At 39.7% G+C, this 23,662-nt stretch overlaps 2 protein-coding genes across 4 annotated transcripts; both read right to left on the bottom strand.

Moving 5' to 3' along the window:
- Positions 1-5,900: 5,900 nt before the first annotated feature.
- Positions 5,901-16,123, bottom strand: tedc1 (tubulin epsilon and delta complex 1). 3 transcript variants are annotated; one of them, XM_058400019.1, is made up of 8 exons: positions 15,917-16,123; positions 15,695-15,788; positions 15,350-15,558; positions 13,920-14,063; positions 13,753-13,839; positions 13,116-13,202; positions 9,893-10,054; positions 5,901-6,741 (listed from the first exon to the last, which is right to left on the bottom strand). In XM_058400019.1, exons 1-8 carry the CDS (start codon positions 16,046-16,048, stop codon positions 6,379-6,381), a joined length of 1,278 nt encoding a protein of 425 aa, XP_058256002.1. In that variant the 5' UTR covers positions 16,049-16,123; the 3' UTR covers positions 5,901-6,378. The 3 variants fall into 3 exon arrangements, with proteins under 3 accessions (XP_058256002.1, XP_058256003.1, XP_058256004.1); XM_058400020.1 differs by lacking the exon at positions 13,116-13,202; XM_058400021.1 differs by lacking the exons at positions 13,116-13,202; positions 13,753-13,839 and having other exon boundaries at positions 13,908-14,063.
- Positions 16,124-18,704: 2,581 nt separating this feature from the next.
- On the bottom strand, positions 18,705-22,458 carry dnal1 (dynein, axonemal, light chain 1). Its single transcript, XM_058399223.1, has 8 exons — positions 22,343-22,458; positions 21,906-21,944; positions 20,872-20,981; positions 20,727-20,782; positions 20,534-20,589; positions 19,609-19,735; positions 19,381-19,521; positions 18,705-19,303 (listed from the first exon to the last, which is right to left on the bottom strand). The coding sequence occupies exons 1-8, from the start codon at positions 22,343-22,345 to the stop codon at positions 19,254-19,256; spliced, it is 582 nt and encodes a 193-aa protein (XP_058255206.1). The 5' UTR covers positions 22,346-22,458; the 3' UTR covers positions 18,705-19,253.
- Between the last annotated feature and the right edge of the window lie 1,204 nt (positions 22,459-23,662).

The following is a 23,662-nucleotide window of genomic DNA, read 5'->3' on the forward strand; positions in this document are numbered from 1 at the left end:
TTCTGGGAAGTCCGGAGTTTTGTGATCTCAAGGAGCGTGATGGATTGTAGCGTGTTAGAAAACTGCTTAGATACGTGGGAGCTAAACCATTTAGAGCCTTGCACGTAAGTGGCAATCGATTCTAAACTTAACAGGTAGCCAGTGCAGGGATGATAATATTGGGGTTATATGTTCATATTTTCTTGATCTGGTAACAACTCTGGCGGCTGCATTCAGGACTAACTGTAGCTTGTTTATTGCAGATGCAGGGCAACCACCTAGTAATGCATTACAATAGTCCAGTCTGGAGGAAATGCATGAACAAAGGACATCATCAGTATCTCTGTATCTCTAATCTTGGCACTTGAAGTAAAAGTTGGGGCATTTAAATGTTCACTTATATCCGTACTTAAATAATCGCTGGTTAATTTAGTGAGTTCTGGTCTGTTGGCAAATTTTCTGATTTTTCACCAGATCATATACACATATGACATAAGACAAAACTCTGTTCTTCTCTGGTTTGATGATAAGGTGATGGCACAGGTGCTTTTCAGACATTATGTAACTGCCTGTAACTGATTACAAGCTGAACTGATTACGTTTATGTCCACATCAGCGTGGCACACAGCTCTCCAACAAGCATGGATTTATCCTGTGAGGAATGCATAGTAAGCTATAGCAAGGTTTCTGACATGTTAAGGCAAACTGACAGTTTATTTTGCAGCATTAAAAATTTCCTCTTTGCTATGAGTTTCTGATTAGGGATTTTATTTTGCTTTGCAAAAGCAAATGTTTACTGTGGTCCATAATTCATTTTGACATAATTGCAAGGCTTCTTGGCACATCACTTGAAACATTAAGAACGATAAACAACCATAAAATTAGTCCAGCCAGAGCTGTTTTTTGAAGGGGGAAACAAGGCCAAGATGATTCATATGCAGCTCAGCACATGCAGCCAAGAGTTACAAGATCATGATGGCAACCAAATACTGCAAATATTAAGAGCTAATTAACAAATTTCCCTGCAGGAGAAACAACAAACTAATAAGACTGTTTTTATGTATTAGATTGGCGACCACTGTAACTACGCTTGTGTCTATTTGGTAGTGTGGGCATTCCCAGAGAGTGTAATGAAGAAGAACACGTTTTGGGAATAAGAAAAGGATGAAAAATGGGTGCAGTTGTGCTTTTCAGTTCAATGATGTAATGGTGTGATTATTATGTCGTTAGTTATTTGCTTGTGAGGTTGTTAAACATGAGGTGAACATGTTTGCTTACAAATCTGTAATATCCTATTCTCTCTGTAGTGGCTGAAGCCAGGGCCAACACACACACACACACACACACACACAATGAATAACGAGTACTTCATTAACATATTTGTGTTAACTACTAAGAACTACTTATTTACGCAGTAGGAGTTCATTACTAAACAAGCAGTAATTACTGAGTGTTAACATTTCAAAGCTACTAGCTAACTACAGAGCTACTAGCTAACTACATCTCTTTTATAGTAGCTACTGATTAAACACATTACATCAACATTGATTCAAAATAGCTCAACTTCATCCTGAATAGCTACGACCTAATAAATACTACCTGATATGTAACCTATATTTAGTCTAAATGAGTTATTATAGCTCTCTGCAGAGGAGTCTGGGGTTAGAATGATTTATGATTTATTAAGTCAGTCAAGGACTAAAGAGAGAAGGGGACAACACAAATACAATGTACTGTAATGTAGCAGAACATTCTATTAACATACTATTCTATATTACCATACTTTTGAAATATAAAGAATTTACACTTAAACAATGAAAAGAACAAAACACTTCAGTTTTTAGTAAAGAGTATTACTTAATTGTTTAAACTTACACTGATCAGGCATAACATTATGACCACTGACAGGTGACGTGAATAAGACTGATCATCTCCTCATCATGGCACCTGATTCACCAGCAAGTGAACATTTTGTCCTCAGAGTTGATGTGTTAGAAGCAGGAAAAATGGACAAGCGTAAGGATTTGAGCGAGTTTGATGAAGGGCCAAATTGTGATGGCTAGACCACTGGATCAGAACATCTCCGAAACTGCAGCTCTTGTGGGGTGTTCCCGGTCTGCAGTGGTCAAAAGTGGTCCAAGGAAGGAACAGTGGTGAAACGGTGACAGGGTCATGGGCGGCCAAGGCTCATTGATACACGTGGGGAGTGAAGGCTGGCCCGTGTGATCCGATCCAACAGACGAGCTACTGTTGCTCAAATTGCTGAAGAAGTTAATGCTGGTTCTGATAGAAAGGTGTCAGAATACACAGTGCAGGACGGGTCAGGGCTGGTTGCCAGCAAAAGGGGGACCAACACAATATTAGGCAGGTGGTTATAATGTTATGCCTGATAGGTGTATGTAGTTAAAGTCTAGCTAGAGGCAACAGATTACACTGTAAAACTCGCTGAATCAACCTGATGAAGAAATTTTTTCAGTGGACAACACTGGAAATACTCTTCTACTCTTCTTCACAGCTGCTTCTTGCTATAGTCTTCTTTCATTTAGGTACTGATAAAGAACTGCAGCTTTTGATCAATGCAGATGTAGAGGATCACAATAGACCCACTATTTACTCAGGTAACAAGCGAAGAGACCATTCAGTGCTTAATAGCTCATTAGTGGGACATTATAGTCAGGGCAAAATGTTTTTGGAAGTCAGTGTATATACTATATAAAGTGGGTATGCATTTTTTGGATTTTATTTTAATATTAAAATATCATCTTTCTGCCATGTCTGCAATCACCGCTCTTCGTGTCAGCTTCAGTTTGAAACCTTTTCAGCTCTACATTTTTTTAAATGAGCCATGGAAATGTTTGACTTTACTTTTAAATGGCAGAGGAAGGAAAAATAGCCACGTACTGCCTCGTCCTGCCGGCCCTCGTCGAATAACATTTAGATGCACTGTCAATAAGGATAATTAATTTCTTGCCTTTGTAGTGGCGAAAGAGGAAGAGTAAACTGGTTCTCACACATAATCTCCTTTGACAGGACACCATTATTTCTTTTTTTTTCTGCATTCTGTACGCCAAACCAGACAGCAGCTCGACCAGCATGACTACACACAAACAGAAGCGTTATGAATAGGTAAGAATAGGTACCCACAAACACAAATAAAATCGGTTTATGCTGTATTCTGAGTAACGTGGCATGACTACGGGCCACAGCTGTTAATTAAGTACTACAGATGCAGGGGTTTGGCTGTAACTGCCAGAGAAGTCTCGTTAATGTCACCCAGTGTGTGCTTCAACGTGGACAAATGAGTCTATAAACACTGTACATCCTCCGGTCTGTAGCTGCTGGAACGTATTTGTTGTTTATGCTCAGGTGAGATTTTGCTGTGCTTTGAGCCTGGGGAATCATCCGATCATGAGATTGCACCTGTAATAAATCCTCTTGGTTTGTGTATGGACAATTTTAGGGATTTTTTTTTCACCTGTGTTATTATTTGGTGAAGTGTTTTAAAGTAATACTCTTTGCTTTCGTTAACTATAATTTCCTTGTTTTCTTTACTTTGGATGGATCCAGGATTAAAAAAAAAAAATACTGCTGACAAAAGAAACGTCCTGCATTTTGTTACTTATTTTTAGCATCAGGTTATGATCATTATTTTCGGTTCTGCATGCAACTAAACATAATACAATGACTTTAAGGATAATAAATATTCATAACATTTCCTCCAAACTGCTTGTTTTTAATTAGCAGGTAAACAGCAAGCAAAATCATTCTCGTCAAATGGAGCAAGGATCATCTCATCTGCCATCTCCAGCAGTGTTTTGGACAAGTGTGAGTAAAATTGATGTGGATGAGCTGAACCTGAAGTGCACATACACTATATTGCCAAAAGTATTCGCTCACCCATCCAAATAATCAGAATCAGGTGTTCCAATCACTTCCATGGCCACAGGTGTATAAAATCAAGCACCTAGGCATGCAGACTGTTTTTACAAACATTTGTGAAAGAATGGGTCGCTCTCAGGAGCTCAGTGAATTCCAGCGTGGAACTGTGATAGGATGCCACCTGTGCAACAAATCCAGTCGTGAAATTTCCTCGCTCCTAAATATTCCACAGTCAACTGTCAGCTGTATTATAAGAACGTGGAAGTGTTTGGGAACGACAGCAACTCAGCCACGAAGTGGTAGGCCACGTAAACTGACGGAGCGGGGTCAGCGGATGCTGAGGCGCATAGTGCGAAGAGGTCGCCAACTTTCTGCAGAGTCAATCGCTACAGACCTCCAAACTTCATGTGGCCTTCAGATCAGCTCAAGAACAGTGCACAGAGAGCTTCATGGAATGGGTTTCCATGGCCGAGCAGCTGCATCCAAGCCATACATCACCAAGTGCAACGCAAAGCGTCGGATGCAGTGGTGTAAAGCACGCCGCCACTGGACTCTAGAGCAGTGGAGACGCGTTCTCTGGAGTGACGAATCGCGCTTCTCCATCTGGCAATCTGATGGACGAGTCTGGGTTTGGCGGTTGCCAGGAGAACGGTACTTGTCTGACTGCATTGTGCCAGGTGTAAAGTTTGGTGGAGGGGGGATTATGGTGTGGGGTTGTTTTTCAGGAGCTGGGCTTGGCCCCTTAGTTCCAGTGAAAGGAACTCTGAATGCTTCAGCATACCAAGACATTTTGGACAATTCCATGCTCCCAACTTTGTGGGAACAGTTTGGAGCTGGCCCCTTCCTCTTCCAACATGACTGTGCACCAGTGCACAAAGCAAGGTCCATAAAGACATGGATGACAGAGTCTGGTGTGGATGAACTTGACTGGCCTGCACAGAGTCCTGACCTCAACCCGATAGAACACCTTTGGGATGAATTAGAGCGGAGACTGAGAGCCAGACCTTCTCGTCCAACATCAGTGTGTGACCTCACAAATGCGCTTCTGGAAGAATGGTCAAAAATTCCCATAAACACACTCCTAAACCTTGTGGACAGCCTTCCCAGAAGAGTTGAAGCTGTTATAGCTGCAAAGGGTGGACCGACGTCATATTGAACCCTATGGATTAGGAATGGGATGTCACTTAAGTTCATATGCGAGTCAAGGCAGGTGAGCGAATACTTTTGGCAATATAGTGTATGTTCCCATCAGCTGTGTAGCACACACACACAAACTCAGAAAGAGGTCACATAAATATACATTAGACATCATGGCTACATTAGTCATTATCCTTCTACCCCTCTAGCTCCCGGGAGTGGTATGTCAGTGTTGCAGTTTGTGTTCAAACCCCAGTACAATCCTGAGCTGAAGTCACTCTCTATTTTGCTTGTGCACCCTGTGTTTGTTTGCTTGGGGTTCCTCCAGGTTCTCCGATATCCTCCCACCACCCAAAAACACTGGTTAGATTCATTGCACAAATGTGTTAATGCACGTGTAAGATTGTGTCCTGTAATGGACCTGGAGTCTCTTTCAGCATTCCCAGGAAAGGTTCCAGAGCCACTGTGACCCGGACCAGAATTAAGTGCTAACTGGAGACAAATATTCTGTGCTCAGCAGCAAAGGCCTAGATGAAACCTTTATAAAACATTTTTCTTAGAATTTTCTCTCTTTCTATTTTGTGTTTCTGTCTTCATTTTACAAATCCCTCGAGATTCTACTGTCGGGAATCAAGGCTCCTATACATATTTACAGTATTTCATAATGTTATATTTAGAGATTTAATATTGCTCAGAAATGGCTCTCTTTAGTTGTTGTGCATATATTCTTCAACAAATTGTCAGACAGTAGGCATGGATGTAATAAAGCTCCTTGCCAGACGGGATAATGCACAGAAACGGTAGACATTTTAAAGTCAGAACAGATATACAACTGCCTAAACACTGGTCTTTAGGTCATTCAATGGTCTGAAACCCAACAACTGGAATGTGGCCATTAACTCATCTTATTTAGGTTCAGTTTATTAAGCTTATTTATTAAGCATTTAATAAAGTAAGCACTCGTTTTTTTGTTGACATTTTATTAACATTAGTTAGCTGGGTGAGTGCTCTTTGAAAATGCAATAAAAAATTATGCCTCTGCAATCACACTGGCAGTAACACACTGCACTGAATGCTTCAACATTATAAGATCGACAATACTTGACAACCAGAACCCCCTTTTTTGCCATATGGGGTCATTTCACCCCTAGGCTATGGCTTAATCGTAGCAGATCTTTTTCAGATAACAAAATAGTTCCACATGAAAATTTTTGAAAACAATTCCACATCATTTGATAAAACATAGACGTTTTCTTTAGACATTTTATTGCCGAAAAAGTTATTTAAATTTTAATCAAAACCAAAATTTGTGACATCCGTTGGGTTTTCTGAGCCCACCGCCTGCATACACTGCAGACTGAAGTCTTTCGTAGGATTTGTGTGTCATCTCTTGAGAGGCAGAATAAACACCACTCCCTCCAGTGCATTAGCCTTTGACTGCATTTCCTCTCGCTTGCTCTGTCTTAGCAGCTCCATCTCCCACTCCAGCATGGTCTTTCTCTGCCTCAGCTCCTTTAAAACGGATGAAGCCTGGAGCACTCCTGAAATCTGGGCTGGGCCTGAATCACCTCTCTGGGGTTTGCTTGTTGACCTGGAGGCCTGTGGCTCATGGAAGTATGGTGTAAAGCCTCTGTCTGTGGCTGTCAGAGTGTTGACTAGAGAAAAGTCTTGCAAGCGGGCAGCCACTCTCCTCTCCACCTCTTCTTTCTGCCTGTGGCTAAGTCGGGTTGTGTCTGTGCATCTGTCCTAAAGAGACAGGACAGGGAATAAGGAATGTTAAAAAGTGAAATATGAATTATGGACATACGCAGGATTCAAAAGTAGGCTGAAAAATTTGAAGTAATCATATAATATCCTCGTCCTATGCAAGTTGGTAATAAGTACAAAGCCTCCAAATACAAAGACTTCAAAATCACCAGCAAATACAACGTGGCCCCCGTCAAGAATAGATAGCATCCTAAAGTACCAGTATCTCTGCTAACCACGGACCAACCAACAATTATTTGCAAAAGTCTAATACGACATTATGTCAGTTCACAATGGATTTATTCCTGCAATAAAACTCTGTGGTAATGATGAGGTGACCTATTTGTGATCTTTTTTTTCTTTAAAAAAAGATCACACTCTAACAGCACTAATCCTCCACCATTATCAGGAATAATACTGAAGCAAAGTTTCATATCTCCTTGCTCTGATTTTAAGGTCATGCTGTAGCCTGCTCAAGGAATTTTTTTAATGAGTTTTTAGAGTAGGAGGCACTAATTAACAGGTCTGTGGAGTGGGTTGTATAAAAGCCTGCATTAGATAACTGGCAAAGTGACAAAGTCAATTTTTCCACATATCGCAAATGTGCTATAGACCAGGTTTCAAGCTCTCCAGCCTCCTAATCACAGCTATTATCAGACGAATGAGGAAATGTTGACTGAAAGGTCACATCGTCATTTCCAAAGACACCTAGGCAAAAAAAGAATTCCTGTGTTATTATGACTAAAGTGCAAATACTGCCAAATCTCTGGTAAGCTTTTATGCTCATCCAGGTAGGCTTTACACTGCAATAGCTCACTGATAGCACTCATTACATCCAAATTTTAAAAAAAAAAAAAGTGAAAAATATTACTTCAGGGTAATAAAAGCATCTGATACTAAGAAAAATGCCTATATGTAGGGAACAAACTTACGCTGTTGAACTACTAATTCTCAGGGGGATGGACAATAAATGATAATTATGATGCTAAGACGTTAGTTATAGAAAGCAGTGTTGCACAGGACTATCATAATATAAATAGCAATATGGTCTAATCTATGCAGGGTCACATGGCATTTAAACTAAATTTGGCATGACTTGCTGAAATACTGAAATACACATGCTTTTGTGGCATCTGGTATTTAGCTCTTATTCTGAGATTCTGTCCCTTCCTTTCACTGTATATGAAATACATTCTAACTGGGATTTTTCTCATTTTCAGATAATGATCTGTGATTTCACAAGCCCAGTGTTAATTACAGGCCAATGTTGAAGACACCTACAGTACCAGGTTTGGCATATTGCAATTGTAAAGTTTGTCAAATCAATGTGTAATACAATCAGTCAAAACGTTATTACAGACTCAAGGTCCAATATTTAAAAAAAAAAAAAAAAAGCAGAAAAGAAAACACAAAACATTTAAATCAATGCATTACAAAAAATACAATGGTGCCATTGACTCCACAACATGGACTGATAATGAGTGGTACTAAACTTTATATTTGATAGGCCCATAATAATCTCATTCTCAGAAGCACTGAGCCGGCAGATAAATTTCTACATTAGATTACGTAACATGGCTTTAAATGCGTTTACTCCCACACTCTCAAACATTTCACTTGCACTACACCATCTAGGTTTCCTTAATAAAATTCTCAATGCATCATTATAAGCTACTTGTAGTCTCTGTGAGCTAGACCTTCGATAATTTGTCCACAAATGTGCAGTATAGAGAGGTGTGCAATATGCTTTAAACAGTGACGTCTTCACTTTGTCTGAACACGAGTTAATCTTGCGTAAAAGAATATTAGGCTGCATGTACAGCATGCGCCGTTGCCGTTCAACGTCCTCATCGTCTGTCATATGCTCAGTTATAAAACGACCAAGATATTTCACCTTTGCACACACAGCAAGATCTAAAAACTGGAAAGTTTAGGCTCTTGTCCTCCTTGGTTCTAAAAATCATCACAACACTCTTACTATTATCATATAGAATATCATTCTCAAGACCACAGACAGAACATATAGTTAAAACCTGTTGAAGACCAACACTACAAGGGCTAAGGACCACAAGATCATCTGCATACATAATGTGGTTCACCAAGCGGTTCCCAATCATACACCCAGTTCTACAAGCATTCAGGCATTTAGATAAATCATCCATATAAAGATTAAAAAGAACAGGGGACAATATTCCTCCTTGTCGTACACCATTGCTAACTCCAAGAGGTGCAGAAACATTATTACCCCGATTTTACTTGCATCATCTGGTGACCATACCAATAAGCTAAAATTCTCACGATATATTCTGGCACCCCTCTCTGTCTCATTTTAATAAATAACTTTACATGATTAACTCGATCAGTTGCATCAGTAAACCACATGAGAACTGATGAGTTTTTATCTCTATACTTATTTACTATTACCTTTAAAGCATATATGCACAAGTCAGTACCATGTTCGGCCATAAAACCTGGTTATCTGTGGAGTTAATAAACACATTTATCCTATCCAGCAAGATTTTCTCTAGAACTTTAGACAGAATACTGGCTACAGCTATGGGCCTATAGTTATCTATACTACCCACCATACCAGCTTCATCCTTAATAACTGGTACTAACAAGACAGACAACACTGAATCCGATAACACACCATGAAACATAAAACCACTAAAACATAAACAGCTAAAAGGGTGGCTATCCTCTTACTACTATATTTAAGGTGTTCAGCTGAGATATGATTTAGACCACATACTTTGTTATCAGACAATTTATTTATCGCTTGGTATACCTCATGTGACATAATCAATATTGAATCATTATCCTTAACACTGTCAACAGTGTATAACTCATTTTGCACACAATTAAAAAGAGTACAATGCGATCTCCATAACTCTACAAGGAGTTTCTGGAGCAGAAAATACTGCAAAGTACATGGGATAGATATCCTGCAATTATTTAACACTTCCTTCCAAAAATCAGTAGTATTATTATTTAACAACTTCATAGCCATAGAATCAGCTCTCAAGGTTCGTTCAATGAAATCTATTAAATGTTTTTTGGAAAAGCTCACTTAGCAAGCTTTAGTTCAGTCTTACTTGTATGATGTGTCATAATCATTAGATATGTGTGTGCCTTAGTGTGTGGTTATTACCAGTCTGTCCTGGTGCTTAGTCTGTAGCTTCAGCAGCATCTTGTCCAGACGAGTCACAGATCTCCTAGCCTTTTCACCATAGGAACAGCTCTGAGTGACAACCTGGTCACTTAGCTGCACATCTACAGGCCGGTCTGAGAGGCAGCCATCAATCACACTGTCCTGTACAGGGATAAATGCAGAGTCTAAGAGGTTTTGTTTCCATTTGAGAAAAGAGCGACTGGCTTCATCTAGAAGTCATGGCTGAAATTATGCAAGAAATGGACAACCTAAACACTTAACAGCGAAAAACACAAAGCGTTCAACAATTTAAACACTTGTAGACTTGTACCCAAAGGCTTAATCCTAAAAATTGTCCTGTACCTATTTCAGGACATTTATTCACAACATGTCCATACTTTGAACTGTTTCACACTAGAAATAATTATTTATAATCCCACTATCTGGTGTCATCTAGAAAAGGCAGGGCCCTTGTGAGTCTGGTTCCTCTGAAGATTCCTTCGTCTTGTGAACTTTTCCTTGCCACTGGCACCTCTGGCTTGCCCATTTGAGATCTAAATCTACAACTGGATTTCTGTAAAGCTGCTTTGTTATAATGTACCCTCACCACTTTCTCAGAAAATGTATTCATGCCGTTATCTAAATCAGTCAACCGTGTCAGCAGAACAATGAATAAAATCAGACAGGTACAGGTCGAGAGCTTCAGTTAATGTTCACATCCAACATCAGAATGGGGGAAAAAAGAGTGATCTGAATTCAATTCATTATACACTATATTGCCAAAGGTTTTGGGGCATCTGCACATGGACTTCTTAATCCATAGTTCAATATGGAGTTGTCCCGCCCTTTGCAGCTATTACAGCTTCAAGTTTTCTGGAAAGGCTTTCCACAAGGTTTAGGAGTGTGCTTATGAGAATTTTTGGGATCATCCCCAAACTGTTCCTATAAAGTTGGGAGCATGAAATTGTCCAAAATGTCTTGGTACGATAAAGCATTAATAATTCCTTTTTTCGAGCCCAACCCCTGAAAAACAACCCTGCACCGTAATCCCCATCCACCAAACTTTACACTTGGCACAATGCAGTCAGGTAAGTACCGCTCTCCTGGCAACCGGCAAACCCAGACTCATCCATCGGATTGCCAGACAGAGAAGCGTGCACCGTAAGGCTTGGATGCAGCTGCTCAGCCACGAAAACCCATTCCATGAAGCTCTCTAAGCACTGTCTGTAGCCATTGACTCTGCAGAAAGTTAGCGACATCTGCGCACTGTATGCCTCAGCATGCGCTGACCCCACCAAGAATATTTAGTAGTGAGGAAATTTCACGAATGGACTTATTGCACAAATGGCAACCTATCACGGTACCAAGCTTAAATTTACTGAGCTCCTGAGAGCGACCCATTCTCTCACAAGTGTTTGTAGAAGCAGTCTGCATGCCTAGCTGCTTGATTTTATACGCCTGTGGCCAAGGAAGTGACGGGAACACCGGAATTCAATGATTTGGAGGGGTGTCCCAAAACTTTTGTTAATATAAGTGTACATTCACAAACCATCTGTATTAATCGTTTCAAGTGCTCCAAAAAGCAACAACAACAGTAACAGAGCACCGTAAAGAGGTGGCAAAGTTTTGAATGTTTTATAGTCAGTTATTAACCGGAAATTTCCTCTTTATATTAGAAGTGTGTTCTGTTGCATGGCATTTTCCAGCTGAGCTCAGGATTGCAGGATGCAGGATTTCATTTCAGGCAGTTGTTTAAGTACTAAGGTGGGTGTCTGGCTATTTACCTAATCGTTTCTTCCCTCACTGTATGTGCAGAAATTGTTTAGCATTTTAAAATTCTGGACTGAATTCAATTTCTCATAATGACCAGTGAATCAAAATAACACCTATCTTTCAGCCCCGTCCCAGTACTAGTATATATCAGGCCATAAACTTTGCATTTTATAATGAGATTGAACTGCACATCTCTCAAACACTCCAACCGAAAATAAACTATAAAGCAGCACCTGCCACTCGCCACATGCAGAGAGCGTAGGACCGTCCTTCACTTTGCTACCTCGAAAAACTCTTAAAACCTCTCCCTCTTCTGTATAATATCTCAACATCGTCACACTTTTTCTTTTTTTTTTTTTTACTTTAATCTGCAAGCTCAAAGTCAAAATTAGGGTCTCCTGCCAAGAGCTCTGAAACCACACCTCTTAGCAGGAGGCTTCTAAATAACTTCAGTGCAATATGGATCTGAGCTGGATGCCAGCACAAGTGAACACTTCAGAGCACCTTAATTAACACAGCGGAGTTAGAAAGGGGTTTTGAAAAGTGCAATGATTAAGTCAGTATCAAAAGCCTCATGTCCCAATATGGCTCAGAGCTAATACCTTGTTCTACGTCAATAATATACTGCAATGCTTGAGATTGATCTAATTGGATAGGCTGTAAACTAAGAACGACCTACTAAGTCCACTCTCCTTATAGCAAGTAAACGTACTAATGAACTTCGAAAAAAAATGAAGAAATTGAGTTAGGAAATGGATACAAGAGCAACACACAGTGGCTATTAAGTCAGGTACACCTACCATAAAGGTACTCTATAATATTATAAGTATTAGTATTGTTATTTATGACTAAACATAAAACCACAGCTGACCAGAATCTTTGCATAACATGGCAGTGAGTGCAGAACTGGCATGAGTGCATCAGGCACAGCTATGGGGTGTAAACACCTCAGTGTCACTGTGGTCAGAGCTGAGTGTTGCGACAAGGTGTTTGTGCCAGTAAACTACATGCTACACGGATAGAATTACACTTTGAATATCCTAAGGACATTTTATAATCCGATCCTACACAGAATGCTGTGTTAAAATGCTATGGAAGGAGGACACGTGCTGTGCCTGTCAGAATCATGGCAACCTTTGTAAAATGAGCAAAAATGATTGTATAAAAGTCATTAAGGCTGTGTATTATAACAATTAGCATTAGATATTTATCTTTGTTACAACAAAAACGAATGAGGGCAGTAACAAAACAGGTGGAAAATTTAGATTAGTTTCTTGTTAAGTGAGTCTTAAACACCACTATAACAACGACTAGAAAAGTCTATGCGTGTTTGAATACTTAATATTACTTACTATATTTCTATTCTATTTTCTTTTGCATTTTCCTTAATATAAATCATTCTGGAAGACACTTTATATGCTGTCAAGACTTTACATAAAGACCTGCATACCATCCAGCACCAGAACAGTGGCTCCACAGTCTTCCATTCTAAATATGCTTCAAGTATTCCATTCAGAGACTGTATGCGCTCTAGATCCTAAAACACAATACACGGGGGCATTAAAATGTGTATTATATTTGTTGTAACGTATTCAATTTGTACATAAACATTCAACATACAATAAGGTTGCTGGATCAGCATGGAACAATTTCTAAGAAGCACTGGAAAGATTGTCAGCCTTCAAAAGTGCCAAAGAAGAGATATACACTGATCATCCATAACACTGATTATCTCGTTGAAACTGCACCGGGCAACAGTTGGAATATATTAGGCAGCACGTGAACAGTCGGTTGTAAAAGTTGATGTTTTGGAAACATGAAAACTGGCCAAGCGTAAGGATCACACTTGTGTGTGTGTGTGTGTGACTTTGACAAGGCCAAAATTGTGATGGATAGATGACTGGGTCTGAGCATCTCGGACAGTTCCTAGTATGCAACCAAGGATAATCATCTTTATGGATGATCAGTGTATGTACCAATTACTGCAATAATGCTAGCCTGCAATTCATATAAAATGACCAGGCTGTTCAGTGTTCACTGAGCACTGGTATATAATGCTGTTTGCAGTATAACTTGTCATAGGTCACCTTTTCAAGTGCAGTCGATCCAGTTAGATTAGGCACATAGGCAGTGCTGGAGTAACAGGCGGGTGATGAGCTTGTCTGAGAGCAGACCTGGAGAAATACATGACGAATCTTTTTAGTTGCTATTTCAGCCAGCAGATGAGATTCATGAAGCATACCTTTTCACTTGCCTTGTCAAAGAGCTTGGCTTGCTCTTGCTGAGCTGTAAAAAGACTCCGCCACCGCAGCTTCAGTTTCCCATACTGCCACTGCAACCTCCTGACATCTTTTTCTTCACATACATTTAAGTCCAGCTCCAGTTTTTCAGGTGGACCCTGATTTCGCACACAAACACACATGCATGCACGCACACAGTGTGGCTATAATGAGACATATTCTCTGGATGTATGTTAAGAACATGCCGATATTTCGCAGATAATGGGGAGACATAAATGAGGGTAAAGTACAACTGAAACACGTACAAGCTTATTACAAGCCAACTGATTCAACACTGCAACCGATATACAGATGTAAATAAATCCTAGCTGTAGGCTAGATGTCACTTGTGTGTGTGTATATATGTGTGTTGGGGGATTAACGTTTGGTAATCTAAAACTTTTGATTTATATTGCATCTTGTAGCAGCAGAGTTGTTTCTTCAACCCACAGCACTGTTTTGCTGTTGCTAATTTTAAGTACACTGTTTGGTGGTTTCCATGTGGTTCTGACCACTGTGAGGTGATTAAGGCTTTTGCTAGTGCATGCATGCATGCATGTTACTAAAAGCCTTAAAAATAACTAAAGTCTCTTCACACTTTACCTGCCCAATGGTTCAAAGGTTATGTGATGGCTGTTATAAAAGTGTTTGTTGGGTTGCTTGTAGAAACGTGGTACCAAAAGCTGTCTGACAAAACCACTTAAATACTATTTTTTTTTAAAGTTCCTGACTAAAGATTACACGATTTCTGCTACATTCTGATCTAAAATTATTAAGAAGGTAAGTCTTGATGAAATTAAAGTCATGACTTTATTAGATTAGTTTTAGAGGTTAAGAGATCTTATACAATGCTACAATGTGGATGTTTTCAAGGATGAAAATAAACCTTTAAAGCCTGTGGTTCTAAAGGTGCAATTAATCTTGTAATAGTAACACTCAGCAATTCAGAGTCAGATGACGTGACCAGAATGCACATTTTCCCGTTTTCTGTCATTATTTCTCTCAGAGCCACATAACAGAGAGATGTCTACTCCTTCAACTGTCTGTGAGCCAGTTACCATAAAAGCCTCAAACAGACACTATGCCCTGTATTAGAGTACAAGCGCTGGGTTTTGCACTTTCACCTAATACTCAGAAACTCATAAACAGGTCATATTGATAGTAATTGCATGCATATTTGGACCTCTCGATAATGGCATCAGATATGTTTATGTCCTTCAGTATGTCCTGCATCCCAAACCACGTACTACTGTACTAAGACATCGGTTGTCTCTAGGGCTGTCTACATTATGTATAGTTTGGATTGCAGCCCTGGATTTGCAATGAACCGACAGTCGTTGTCTCTCATAGCCTGGAGGATAAGTGCTAGAAACTCGTGTTCTGCAACGTTCTTCCAGAGACTCACCCCTGCAGATGAGAGGACATCTAACTGCAGGAGTCTCTCCCGTATCAGAGCCTCGAACAGGTTTCCTGATGCAATAAGCCAGCTGAAGGCTAGCAGCAGGTCTCTGCTGCCAATCTTCTCTCTGCTTTCACAGGCTTGTGGGCGGACTACCCACCAGCCCCCATAACCACTATGCCAGAGGGCGCTTTTCACAAAGTGTAACTGGGTGTCTGCAAGTTTTATTCCATTCACCATGGGAAACCAGACCACACACACACACACACACACACACAGGTTTATGGCTGTTACATTAGAGGAACACTTGAAAATATAATCAGTAAAATATTTTTGACAAACTATCAGTACCCGGAGTAGAGCGTCCGGTTAGTTCTGAGCATGCGCAGTCTGGTTCGAAGACCTTCTTAAGGATACTGATGAGCAAACACCACAAATCTTGGGCCTGGAATGGAAAATATATATATATATATATATTTAGTTTCTGACGTACATGTGCGATTTAATTAACGAGTTTGGGTTATGTGTGCTGCGTGAAATAAGGTTTGGTGAACTTAGAAACGTGTCACTAACCGCATCTGTCTTGTTGAATTTGGCTCTCCTGAACACTTCAGCAGTTGGGACTGACTCAACGTCCAGTGCGGAAAGAAACTTACAAAGCGTTGTTATTACTTCTTTGGCTTTTACGTTCTTTTTACACTCCATTATTCTTCTGCATTTTATAACAGAAGTGCGATGTTGATAGTGAAGCGCCGAAAAAAAACTGCTCAAGCACCGTTTCCGCCCCTGATTGGTTCTACCGTAGCACATGAGGCATGACGTCAGAGCCGGCGCTTCCGCGCACAACCACGTGACTGTTTTGGAAGCTGATTCAAAAGACATATCAAGTCCACAAACTATAACAAATTTAATATAATCTCGTTGACAGACTTGTATGGATAATCTTACTGGCAATGTCTGTCATAGCAGCGCTTTACAGCTCAGATACACTATATGCCAAAAAGTTTGCAAATCACCATCACACCCATATTGCAGGGTGGCTCGTGCAGTTAGGCAGTTCGGAATGGGGTCGGGGGTTCAAGCCCCAGCCCTGTCAAGCTACTGCTTTTGGGCAAGCCGTAACACCCTGAGCAACCTTTACCCTCTCTGCTCTAAGGGTGCCGTATGACCCTGTGCTCTGACCCCAGGAGAGGTGAAACCCTAGGGCAGTAGTGGGTCAAGTGGTTAAGGCTCTGGGTTGATGATTGGAAAATCAGCGTTCAAGCCAAGCCTACTTAACTTTCTCTGCTCCAGGGGTGCCGTATCATGGCTGACCCTGTGCTCTAAGTTCAATTTCCATTTAGGACATGCCAGACCTAATGCTCTTGTAGTTAATTGAGCACAGATCCACATTTTAAAACCTAGTGGAAAGTCTGCTCCAGGGGTGCTGTATCATGGATGACCCTGTGCTCTGACCCCAGGATAGGTGAAACCCTACAGGGCAGTGGTGGGTCAGGTGGTTAAGGCTCTGGGTTGATGATTTGAAAATCAGGTTTCAAGCCAAGCCCACTTAACTTTCTCTGCTGTAGGGGTGCTGTATCATGGCTGCTCTAACTTCAGCTTCCATTTAGGACATGCCAGACCTAATGCTCTTGTAGTTAACTGAGCACAAATCCCCAGATCCACATTTTAAAACCTAATGGAAAGTCTTCCCAGAAGAGTGGAGGTTATTATAACAGCAAGGGTACTAAATCTAGAATGACCCATTTAGTAAAGTACACATGACTGTGACGATCAGGTGTCCGCAAACGTTGTGCCTTATAGTATAAGCCTACATAAGCCTTGCCTATAAAGTAACAAGTGACCCGCGATGGGCTGGGGCTGAGTTAAATGTATTTAAATCATTTGTATGTGTTTGTTAACAGAGAACCTGGGCTCTAGGTTTGATCCTGTTCCCATGACGTCCAAACAGCTGAGTCACTGGCTGTCTTCAAACGATGGACAAAGACCTACCTCTTCCTGAAACACTTCAAATAGCTCTTATTTCCCCTGTTCGTTTTAGGTATTGTTGTATGTGTTTAGAAAAAAATCCTCCCAAGTCTGTGACCTGTTGAACCAGTGTTAATGTGTTCATTGATAAAGACTTCAGAACACTCTTGTACGCCACTCTGGACAAGGGTGTCTGCCAAATGCCAGTAATGTAAATGTAACCAGCCAGTAGGTGGATAAATCACCCCTATGAAATTCAGAAATTCATTATACAGTATTTATTACGCACTGTTTCGCTGCCAGACACACAAGAAAAAATGTATGCATTTGTAAATGTATTACATATGTTTGTATGATACTGTGCAGGTAAAACATATTAACCTGTAGCAGAAGAAAGACTTGATGCCATATTTTTTATTAAAATAAAGAAAAAGAAAGTACACCTGTGTTTTCAAAGTGTGTTGCTGTCCCCTTGCGGGATAAATAGATATTACAACCCAGATAGAAAGGACACCGGGCCGTCGTGGGCTCATTTATATCAAAGTTGCAACTACGAACTGAACTCTTATCTGTAAAGTAAAAATTTTCACTAAACACGATTAAATGTAAGAATGCTAAGTGTTAAAATAGTTTCACATACGTTTCTCCAAATGAAATGGGACAAGTGGAAAAACGGCCTCAAACTTCAAAATTCACTAGGAATTCAATAACTGCACCCACCAGGCATAACATTATGACCACCTCCCTAATATTGTGTTGGGACCCCTTTTGCTGCCAGAATATCCCTGACCCGTCATGCACCGTGTTTTCTGACACCTTTCTATCAGCACCAGCATTAACTTCTTCAGCATATTCTGATCTGTTGGATCACACCACACGGGCCAGCCTTCGCTCCCCACGCGTCTCAATGAGTCTTGTGCGCCCATGACCCTGTCGCCGGTTCACCACTGTTCCTTCCTTGGACACCTTTTGATGGATACTGACCACTGCAGTCCGGGAACACTCCACAAGAGCTGCAGTTTTGGAGATGCTCTGATCCAGTGGTCTAGCCATCACAATTTGGCCCTTTGTCAAACTCGCTCAAATCCTTACACTTGCTCATTTCTCCTGCTTCTAACACATCAACTTTGAGGGCAAAATATTCACTTGCTGCCTCTAATATATCCCACCCACTAACAGGTGTCACAATTAGAAGATAATTATTCACGTCACCTGTCACTGCTCATAATGTTATGCCTGATCGGTGTTTATATGACTATTCCTATGTATGTTTTTCATGTTAATGCTCTATTTATTTCTTCACTCTTTAAGCTTCAACTATCTTGACCATTTAAAAATAACTGAACACGACCCCATGTATAAACCCAATATTGGTGACAAAAAGATACTCATTTTGTTTTGGTTTTTATTGCAACAGATGTTTTAAATATATTGATAAATCCCACATAAATGTATATCATAGAAACATGTCTAATAAAGTCTTAAAAGCAAGTAAAAATCACATTACAAAATCCTTCAGAATAATTTGTGAAAACAAAAAGAGATTCGACAGATTTGACATTATTTTAAAATGCATCTACTTACAATAGTCTATTAGATTTCTTCTTCACTTGTTAAAAAACATTGACATTTGTGCCTATTCTAGTGTGACTCTCCACACCCCATAATGTACAATACAACATAAATATGACATCTTTATGTTACAGTCACATTGATAACAATCAGATAGCTACATAATGCCACAAAGTTGTGGTTTGTTTTGTTTTTTTTTTTGGAAAATTTATATAGTGCATCAGCTTATCTGTAAGACTATTCTTACTACTTATTTTATTAATACTTTTATTAGCTGTTAGAACTTTATAAATTAACAAAGTCAACATATGAAATCTGCAAATACTACAAAATCTCTTCATAACATTAAAACTGTACCATAGTAAAGATATTAACTTTCTGCCTCTTTCTCCTCTTCTTCTTGCTTAATCACAGGAATTCCTGGTAATGATAGAAGAGTGCCAAGGGTCAGCATTTGTATTTCAATAAATGTACATTCGATGTAATATCTTCCTTACCATCAAGCTTCTTCAGACTGGGGACCCTCTTGGTGGCCTCATCTATCCAGGTGCCCTCTGCAGAGTACTTCTCTTCTAAAGGATTCCCCACAAAGACCAGGTCTACCAGTGTTGAAAGCTCTGCCAGTTTCGCAAACTCCCCTGACACAAAACAGATGAACAGCTGTTTCGTGGTTTCCAAAAAGATGTCATCGGACAAGGAATTTATGCACTGGAGAACGTGCTCACCCCACTCTTTGACCAAGTTGTTGGACATGTACAGGACACGGAGCTTCTTCATCACATGGATTCCCTTCAGTTTGTCTATGAGATTGAAGGAGATCCACAGTTCCTCCAAGCTGTCTGCTATGGCCTCCTACAAGACATGACAACAATGATGAATGTTTATCCCTAAACACACATTCACACACACACAAAGATGGCACAGCAGTTAGCGCTGCCTCCCACCTCCAAAAAACTTGGCTACACTCCAAGGTGTGAATATGTGTGCTCTGTGAAGGATGGATAAGCCACCTGTTCCTAGTACAGATCCAGATTGACCTTCACCAGTGGTTAGTGAAGATAAATGGATGCATGAACGAATTATGGAATAATTATTATACTATAGCCTAGCTGTTTGAGGGATTGCTTATTTCCTGCGACTCCTTAGTTGGTTCTATTTCTCAAAATACAATCAAATAACTCCATTAGTCAATATCAGATTCTCTATTATTGCCAAGTACTTTGGGTTTAAATGTATATGGAATTTGTCATGGTGGACTGGTACATAGGAATGAAGCAAAGAAGCATAAATATAGATAAACTGAAAACTATGAGTATAAACATAAAAATATAAAATACAAACATTAACTGCATAATAGTGCTGGATGTGCAAAAGTGGACCAGTGCAAATGCATTAGTTTGAAGTACACAACATTGACCTTAACCAAGATACAGTACTTACTGAAAACAAATGAACAAAAATGGCACCAAATAAACTCGTGTGTTAATCAACCAGGCCTTTCTTCAATGCTGAGCTTCCTATTAGTCCCAATGCACACCTCTACCTTAGCTTTTTAACATGAGGAATATATTATTCTCACCAGCACCACTCTGTGCCATTTACGATCATTCATTAGCATTAAATTAATTCGGATGTATAACGCTCACTTACTAGTCCGTTAAGGTTCTTGATGTTGTTACGACCCAAGGATAATATCTTGAGGTTCTCTATGAGAAGCAAAAAAAAAAAAATGCATTTTACTTTTAAAAGATCAACTGTGTTCTTGTTACATTTAGAAAAGATGATCTTTTGATGTTCTGCATTTCACAAGATTTTCACATATCGCCATAAGGTATTTACTTACTTAATCCATTTAGGTTGGCAATTTTTTCAATACAGTTGGTTGACAATGACAGTTTCCTGGAAACCAAACACGAGAACAAACAATGACAAAAGTTGTGCAACCAGGACACTAATCAATCTGATATAGAATTAAAAATAAAACTCACTCGCAGTTAGTAAGGGTGGAGAGAGATGCATCCATCTTTTCAATCGGAGGGACTTGGCCATAGAGCTTCACTTCTTTGGCATCACCTGCTTTTTCTCCTGACTTCTCTTCCTAAGGGAAAACCAACCTCTTAACATACACTATATTGCTAAAAGTTTTGGGACACCCCCACAAATCATTGAATTCAGGTGTTGTTTTTCAGGGGTTGGGTTTGGCCACTTAGTTTCAATGAAAGGAACTCTTAATGCTTCAGTTTCATACCAAGACATTTTGGACAATTCCATGCTCCCAACTTTGTAGAAACAGTTTGGGGATGACCCCTTCCTGTTCCAACATGACTGCACACCAGTGTACAAAGCATGGATGAGCAAGTTTGGTGTGGAGGAACTTGACTGGCCTGCACAGAGTCCTGACCTCAACCCGATAGAACATCTTTGGGAATGAATTAGAGCGGAGACTGCGAGCCAGACCTTCTCGTCCAACATCAGTGCAAAACTCACAAATGCGCTTCTAGAGGAATGGTCAAAAATTCCCATAAACACACTCCTAAACCTTGTGGAAAGCCTTCCCAGAAAAGTTGTTATAGCTGCAAAGGCTGGGCCAACTCCATGTGCACGTAAAGGCAGACGTCTCAGTTTTGGCCTGGCTCGCAGTCTCCGCTCTAATTCATCCCAAAGGTGTTCTATCAGGTTGAGGTGCAGGACAGTCCAGTTCCTCCACACCAAACTCACTCATCCATGTCTTTATGGACCTTGCTTTGTGCACTGGTGTGCAGTCATGTTGGAACAGGAAGGGGTCATCCCCAAACTGTTCCCCCAAAGTTAGGAGCATGAAATTGTCCAAAATGTCTTGGTATGAAGCTGAAGCATTAAGAGTTCCTTTCGCTGAAACTAAGGGGCCGAGCCCAACCCCTGAACTCAATGATTTGGAGGGGTGTCCCAAAACTTTTGCCAATATAGTGTATATGCTGTTTAAGAACGATATAAAAATGGTCTATAGTCCACGATGTATTGACAGAGATTGATTATTCCTTACCCACTTCGCCAAAGCCTCTTTAATAGTAGTTGATTTTGCCTGCAGACAAAAATAAACGTGAGGAGTTTGTATTAAAAACCCAGAAAACTTTTGCAACACGGGTAACTACTCTGTCAACACTAGGCCTACCTAACAAGTACAGATTAACATGCTGGTATATTTATCTTGCTCTCTTTTTGTTGGTATTTTATCTCAATTACTCATTATTTTGCAAAACGCCTAGCTACAATTCCCAGGCTAACTTGTATTAGCTAGTCGCATGAATTCCCGATTGCAGCATGTACTAATGTAACTAATATATTTCACTAATTCTGTCGCAAAAAAAAAACAAAAACAAAATAAACGTCATTATTTTGTAAAGTGCCACAGCTACTTTTTAACTTCAGTAATACTGTAAGACTTGTGTAAAGGTTAAAAAACATGGATTAGCCTCTCACCATGTTATCCTCAGCGGTTGCTATGGAACTGTCATCATACAACGCGCATGCGCAAATTCGCCGTCCAGCTCCAACAATGTAAACATGAAAATCCCAGGCAGGGGCAGGGTGGTGACCGAGGAAGCTTTTTCTTCTTTTTCCTTCCAAAGCTCTCTTTATGTTTTGCATAAAATAGAATAGAAAACTGAAAGAGAGCACAAAGAGTATGTTACATCAAGTGGTATATTTTTCAGTATTAATTGCCCAGAGGCTTGAAATAATGATTTATGCAAGTACATTCTAGGCTGCTTTAAAATAATAATAATAATAATAATAATAATAATAATAATAATAAACCCATAAACATAAGCATAAACAAAAGCCTAAAGATTTATTCATGGAAAAGCTATAAATGATGAACAATATGATGATCAATCATGTATATGAATAATCATGTAAAATAAATCAGCCAACCATAAGCTTTTACATAAAATGGTAGCATTTCAATTAGGACAATAATTTGATATTTAATTGATATCGATACAATATGCTTTCGAATCATAAAGCAATGATTCAATATTTGAGGTTACAATTAAATCTACAATATACAAAACAAAGCAGCTAAGTGACCGATTAGGCTTTTGTACCCAAGCTATCTAATGAAGTGTGAAGTGTTACCTTCTCTGCCACTGTTTTGAATGTGACTAACAGGATACAATTAAGCTTAAAAATCTCCCTTATTCTATTCAAGACATACAAACACAGGTAGACTGGCACCTCTTAGAACTGATGCTCATCGTACCTACTTTTTCATATGATGTGCTTTAAGTGAAACAATTCATTTCTAATCCTAACCTTAAAAAAAAAGTCAGCACAGGCGGTTGTAATGCAATGAACATATTTTAATCATTGATTTTGTTTGTAATATGGAAAAAAACACAAGTATGATCTTTTAGAAATATTTGTTCATTAAAAATATATAAAAATAATTTATAATATATATAATATACACTGATCGGCCATAACATTATGACCACCTGCCTAATATTGTGTTATTAATATTTTACTAATATTTTGCTGCCAAAACAGCCCTGACCCGTCGAGGCATGGTCTCCACTATAGATCCCTGAAGGTGTGCTGTGGTATCTGACACCAAGATGTTAGTAGCAGATCCTTTAAGTCCTGTAAGTTGTGAGGTGGGGCCTCCATGGATCAGACTTGTTTGTCCAGCACATCCCACAGAAGCTCGATTGGATTGAGATCTGGGGAATTTGGAGGCCAAGTCAACACCTTAAACTCATTGCTGTGCTCATCAAACCATTCCTCAACCATTTTTGCTTT

This window comes from Hemibagrus wyckioides, linkage group LG09 (assembly GCF_019097595.1).
Source record: "Hemibagrus wyckioides isolate EC202008001 linkage group LG09, SWU_Hwy_1.0, whole genome shotgun sequence".
In the NCBI taxonomy this organism is placed as follows: Eukaryota; Metazoa; Chordata; class Actinopteri; order Siluriformes; family Bagridae; genus Hemibagrus; species Hemibagrus wyckioides.